General features: G+C 42.3%; 1 protein-coding gene across 1 annotated transcript; it reads left to right on the top strand.

Moving 5' to 3' along the window:
* Positions 1-4,998: 4,998 nt before the first annotated feature.
* Positions 4,999-5,577, top strand: LOC310853634 (charged multivesicular body protein 1a-like; the record flags this gene model as incomplete). Its single annotated transcript, XM_083758025.1, has 1 exon — positions 4,999-5,577. One exon carries the CDS (start codon positions 4,999-5,001, stop codon positions 5,575-5,577), a length of 579 nt encoding a protein of 192 aa, XP_083614151.1.
* Positions 5,578-6,750: the final 1,173 nt, after the last annotated feature.

Below are 6,750 nucleotides of genomic sequence, written 5' to 3'. Positions count from 1 at the left end.
AAGCTCATAGCCACTTGAAAAATCGAAGAACGACTGACATAGAAACATAGCTTTTTCAGAAAACTGTCGGGATGTAAAAGACATGTTTTGAATCTGATCTCAGGTCAAAATGGGTTAACACATTGTGTGCCTTTGTATTCTTTCAAAATAGCGACCTGGGGTGCCCATCCAAATTCTCAAAATGGGTTTTAACCCGGTCGATGCCAAACTTTGCACAAACACTCCCTAGATGCCAACAATGAACCTCTGCCCCAAATTTTCCAGAACGGCTATTATATAGCACCACCTTTTGTTAAACACATTTTTGGATAATACTCCAGATAAGACTCCAAAATCCCGCACATCGTTACACAGTATCTCTGACGGATCTGTCCGATATTCCATATTCCATCCTAATTGGCTAACATTGACTTTCAAAGTTTGCAGGATTGGCCCGTTTTGAACAAAAAGCCTCAAATCACGAACGCAGCGTGCAATTTACGTTAAATCTTTCACAGCCTATTATAGCGCCACCAGGAGGCCACAACCTGACCTGGCCTGGTGTAGACCTGTGCCCTGAGGGGCACTTTTTCTAGTTTCTGCACTGAAATGTACTGTAATGTTTTACCTAAGTAAAAGTATCAATACTGCAATGAAAATACTGTCCAGTAAAGTCCAGTATTCAACCAAAAGTAAAGGCACTATTTATGCAGAATGTCCCATTTCAAGTTTTCAAATGTCAAATGAAAACAGCTCACAATGCGTCGCATCGCGATGCATTGTATGCTTGTAGATCTGCTATTTTCAAATGGCCGAAATGTATATCGGGCTGAAGTGGTTAATGTACGTTTAATAATAATATTCCAAATCTACAAAGTACTAGTAACTAAAGTTTTAAAATAAATGTAGTGGAGTGAAATATTTGCCTCTGAGATGTAGTGGAGTAGAAGTGAAAGTAAAAAAAATGTACTTACTGTATAAGTACAGTAGGCCTACTTGAGTAAATATACTTTTGTTACTTTACACCACTGTTCAGAGAGACAGCTGAAGAAGGTTCATAATTCCACTTACTGGTCCTGACGCCTCTCTGGATTGGCTGGCTGCTGGCCACGGGCCCGCCTCCAGACACGCCCGCTGACGAAGAAACGGAGAGACAGTTATTGTGATCCGATTTCACATTTAGGGAATTATGGATCTATTTTATTTTTTTGCAGCTGTTTTCAACCAGTGGTCCGGAAAGTTGCGGGGTGGTCCTTGAGGGGGTTCCAGGTGGTCCCCAGCTACATGATGGAGAGTAGGTTACCTTTAGACTTTCAACTCTTGAGAGCATATAGCCCTCCAAGCAGAACCCAATGGTACTGAAGTTTCTGACATTTTTGACGACACAGACCATGGGGTCCTGTTCCAGCAGTATCCTGCCACCTGGTACGCTGACATAATAAAACATAAACACCGTGTTTACGGCCTGTCTGCGCTCTTTGACGACATTTTTTCGTGTGAGGGCTTCTGAATATGTGAAGTATAAGTACCTGCCGGCTAAAAATTTGGTCGCTTTGATTCTTCTCTTCCTTCCTTGTTTATTGACACCTCATTGTACCGCCTATCTGGCTAGCTAGTGGCGCTATAGCTATGACAGAGCAGATCAGAGGCAGGGACATAGCCGCACAAGCCAACCACACACCGGGAGGCGGTACAATAAACGGTAAACAAACAAGAAGAAATAAAGTGACCAAATCGGTCAAACAAAGATTAAAAATACTTAACGGCTTCCGCGCCACAGGAGATATTCGCAGCGGTTTGTATAGGTACTTATAGTTCACGAATTCAGAATAACTTAAACTAAAAAAGGCCGTCAAACGCAGCAGATACGATGTTAGTGAGCATATTTATGTCCGCGTTCCAAAATTCCCATACGAAAATATAGTTATGAACAGCGACCCTACAATAAAGCGACATCAACATTTCAGAAAAGCTTTATGGAGGGTTCCGAGAGGGGCTAGAGGTCCATTTGGTTTGATTTTACACTCCCACACGTTCTGTTCTCCCTGCACACTGCTGCCACATTGCCATATTGTTGGAAACAAAAGCATAGCTCATGTAACTTGTAAGTCAAATACACTCTCTGGGTACGTAGATGATCTCCTGGCTCCTGCAAACGTCAAACAAACTGACCCACTTTCCTCTCGTTTCCCATCTCTAAATCTGGACAATCTTTTTGCCTCACAAACACCGTCGTCAACAAGGCTCACAAACGCGTGTGGTCTCACTGACAATGGAACTTATAATTCCCTAGCTCCGTTGTCCTTCAGGGCGAAAGGTGCTCACCACCCGGTGCAATTATTTTGTGTGTGTGTGTGTGTGTGTGTGTGTGTGTGTGTGTGTGTGTGTGTGTGTGTGTGTGTGTGTGTGTGTGTGTGTGTGTGTGTGTGAATCAATCTGTATGTATGTTTACAATACATACATTTGTATGTTTCACTTTCAATCAATCTGTAGGCCTGGCTATATGTCTGTCTAAGTGCAGGGCTGCAGCCTGCAGACTATCAGAAATGACTTTGGACAGATGGAAACAATTAACTTTAGTTAAATTTGCAGAGTGACAGATTACTTTACCTGGGTTACATCTTCTGATAGTTGTACTTGAATGCTGACATGACATAATAATCCCATCTAGTGTTTCATTCGCGCGACGGAACGTGACAAAATAGGCTACAGCTGAGCTTTGTTGTGCAGCTTAGCTGGATCATTGCAAATTAGCATGAACATTCCACAGTTTCAGGCTACAGGTTGCCGGTAGATGGTGTATAGGGAAATGCTGCCATCTAGTGGAGAGGCTGGCGAACCAACCCTCTAGTCTACACAACAGAATCCCCAAGCATAAGCAGTAGGTCTACAGTCCTTTGTTTAAATGTATTCATTCAAACGTAAGAGTTAAATGAACACTCACAGGTGGACACTGAGGCAGAGCTCAAGAAAAGACAGCGCAAAGCCATGTAGGCAGTGGTGGACGAAGTAATCACATGCTTTACTTAAATGGATATTTCACTTTCAAGAAATCTACTCAGGCTTATGTGAACACCCCAGACAGTTATTTCGTTGCTCGATTCAGTATTGATATTCATTTAAGCTGCCCCACCCCTTCCTATACAAACCCATTGTAAATTCAAACTCCATTTTGACCATGATCGATTCATCAAAAACACCCATACTTTTTGTGGTGACTGATATTGTCCTTCTAATACGTGAGGGTCGTGTTTTTCATTTATGGTTTTCATTTATTTTTAATACTTGTTTTGGAAAAGAAGCGCCTCCAGCAGGAGGACGGAGGATGCAAAAATTATAATCTAAAAGATAAAGGGTAAAGGTAAAGGGTTTACTTCTGTGTGGTTCTTGTATATTTAAAAACTTTTGCCAACTTGGTACAACCAAAAGGTCTCTAAGCTTATTTACAAGCTTTGCTAAACTGTACAACCAAAGGGTCTCTTAGCTTTCTAAAAAGGTCAAGGCTGGAAAAAGAAAGAAAGTTTGAGGGCTTTAGCCACAAAGAAGTAGGCCTACAGGTAAAGGGTTTACTTACAAACTGTACAACTGTTTTCTTTTGAGCGCTTTGCTACATTTACAAAGTTAACGTGTATAAACGTTCAGATTTCAAATATCAAGTGCTCACCCCCGGGGCCACGAATGTTACAATTAGCACCCGTGCATCCCGTATTCTTCAATAAAAAGCATTTTCTCAAACGGTTAAAATGTATCAGAGTGCAATGCCAATGCACCTCCCAACAAATATTACAATTATTTACAAACCAAAACAAACACATATCCGCACATATCCATCATAAAGCAAAGAGCAAATGTAATCTTTTGTCATCTGTTTATAGAACATTCAGTCATTTAACATGCATCTACCGCAGAGGAGTTGTCATTGGTCAAAACGGGGCCAGAGGGCTGAGCAGAGCCTTCTATAGGCTCTGGGGCTCGGAGGCTTGTCATGTCAGCTGTCAATCACTCAACTCAATGAAAGCCAATGGAATCTGTAAAAAAAAAAAATCTGCCCATTTTGACCTATTTTGTTTTTCTTGCAACTATTTGATGCTGCTGCTTTAGATTCTACCAGCATATAAAGGTATCTAAAAGGTCTAAAAACATTTTTATAATAATTTCTCATCTTTACTTATAGTTGAAGCCACACCAGCCCATTGATACCAGCCATCCCTGTGACCTTTACAATAAATTCAGTCAGTTGTACTCTTCAGACATTCGCCACACATTCTCCACAGACATTTACCACTGCACAAGATATTGCCAGGTATATGGAAAGACAGATATTTCCATATAGGCCTATGACCATAAATACATGAGGCAGACAGACAGACACAGAGACGTCCATCCATATATCATATATGGACATATCTGTATCTTCCGCACAAAAAGGACACAGATGGTTAAAACGAGTGCTATGACAATAGGTACAACGGGTATTGCATAACAGGATGGGGCATGCGTTCCCTATTTTCATTGTTCCATATCCTTTTTTTTTTTAAATGTTTTGGGATTTTTCTGCCTTTATTTGTTAGTGTTCAGTAAGCTAACAGGAAATGGGGGGAGGGAGATGGGGAGTGACACGCAGCAAAGGTTGTCGAGATTGGTGGTCGAACCTGCGACACGCTGTCAGCAGCCTGGATTAGCCTTAGGTGCCGGGACCGCTAGGCCAGCACAGGCCCATTGTTCCAAACTTACATCATTCCCAAGTAGCCTGGGACATCTGGTGAATTAAAACACACCAAAAGGCTAATCAGAAAAAGTACTCTCTGTGCTTCAGTGATGACATCAGTCACCAAGTAGCCTATATAAGCTTGTGGGAGCACAATGTGCATTGCATTTTGCAGGATGCTGCTTTGAGATTGATATAGACTATAAGTGAATGATGTGCAGGTCGTATATGTCGGGAATAAATAAGAACAAAGGAATAACGGTCTGCCGGTGGGAAAACAATATTTTTTGAAATTAGCTATAGACCTTGAGATGGATGAAACCCTCTTCCAGCTGAGGTTTACAGCTAAGCAGCTGGAGAGGCTGGCCAAAAAGGCAGAGAAGGACTCGGAGAAAGAACGGGCCAAGGTGAAGAAGGCCCTCCAGCAGAAGAACGTGGACCGTGCCAGAGTTTACGCAGAGAATACCGTCCGGAAGAAAAATGACAGCCTTAATTGGCTGCGCATGGCGTCTCGTGTTAGCGCAGTTGCCTCTAAAGTTCAAACCGCCGTCGCCGTGAAGGGTATGAATAGCCTGAGACAAGTGACAAAGGCCCTGGACAAGGCTTTGGGCTCTATGGACCCGCAGAAAGTCTCCACCGCCGTGCACAGGTTTGAGACGCAGGTTCAGGATCTCGACGTCCACGCTTCAGCGACGGAGGATTCAATGAGCTCAGCCACCACACTGACCACGCCTAGGGACCAAGTGGATGACTTGATCCAGCAGATAGTGGAGGAGAGTGGCCTGGATGTGATGGACCAGATCATCCGGCTTCCTGTAGTAGCAGGCTCACTAGGTGGCCAGAGCTCACGCGACCAGGAGGAGGAGGAGGATCTGCTGAAGGATGTCTGATTCATGCCGAGGTCCCACTGAAAGATTTTAAAAGTCGCGCAGGAACCTTCACAGAACCGAAGTCCAGCTGAAGGGCTTGTGGCAGGCCTGCAACAACTGCTTCGAGACCAGTGATGGACAGTAACGAAGCATACTTTACTTTACTTTACTTGAGAATTGTAAGTACATTTTTGGTAATGACTTTCACTCCACTATACTTCCAAGTCAAATAAACTTTTGCCTCCATACCAATACATTTGTCCCATGTGAACTGAGGGGTGCTCTTATCATAGTACATCATCTCATTCCGGCCAATCACAATTTGCGACCTCACCTTTGTCATCGACTTTTGTGTTTACACGAACACTCAAAATTGTCCATTCATTGTCAATGGTATTTAATGTTTGTGTAGGACAAAGCTGACACACCAAAGGCTGTACATACTTGGGGCTAGCGCCCCTCAACAAAGTGAAGCTCACACAGTGTTGCATATAGTGACGTGTTGTGATGTGACAGGTCTGCTTTTCTTACAACTTTATGCATCTTTATGCATCCTTTCCACACTTAACTGTACTGTATGCCATACTTCCTCTCTTCCCCTCTCTTTCTCTGCCACTTATATTGGCACACACATTATGCCATGCTCAGCCAATCACAGTACAGAATGCGTCTAGAATTAGTTAGTTATAATAACTATCACCTTAAATAGGAAATAAAAATCACACTTGTGTGAACTGTGAAGTGAGGGGTGCCCACTATATCAGCCATATGATGTCTTACATCATCATTTAGTCCCCTAAACAAACATTAAAGAGAATTGGCTGGCAAACGATTTACGTCATAAGTGCTCTAAACAAACATTGTAATATCCTCAAAAGTCCATGTACAGTAGGAGGCTCACAAACGATTTACGATTGTGCTCAAAACAAAAATTAAGAATCTCTTAGAAGTGGCTGCCGTATGACATAATCTTGAAAAGCCATGCATTCTAGGGGCACCCCTCAAAAAGCAGCAGTGAAGTATGCAGTTATATTAGTAGAAATGATTACTAGAATAATATGCCAGATAGCCTATAGTAACACAGTTGTAACACTACAAACTATGTGAATTACAATAAGTCTGAATAGTATTTAGACCACAGCTATCCTATTGTCTGCAATTGCTTTTCCAAGTTCATATTTTCACTGATTCTAT

Source organism: Protomyctophum parallelum, assembly GCF_964188405.1.
Source record: "Protomyctophum parallelum genome assembly, chromosome: 22".
Taxonomy (NCBI): domain Eukaryota; kingdom Metazoa; phylum Chordata; class Actinopteri; order Myctophiformes; family Myctophidae; genus Protomyctophum; species Protomyctophum parallelum.
Note: the sequence above shows the minus strand (reverse complement) of the source record. Positions and strands in the feature narration are given on the sequence as shown.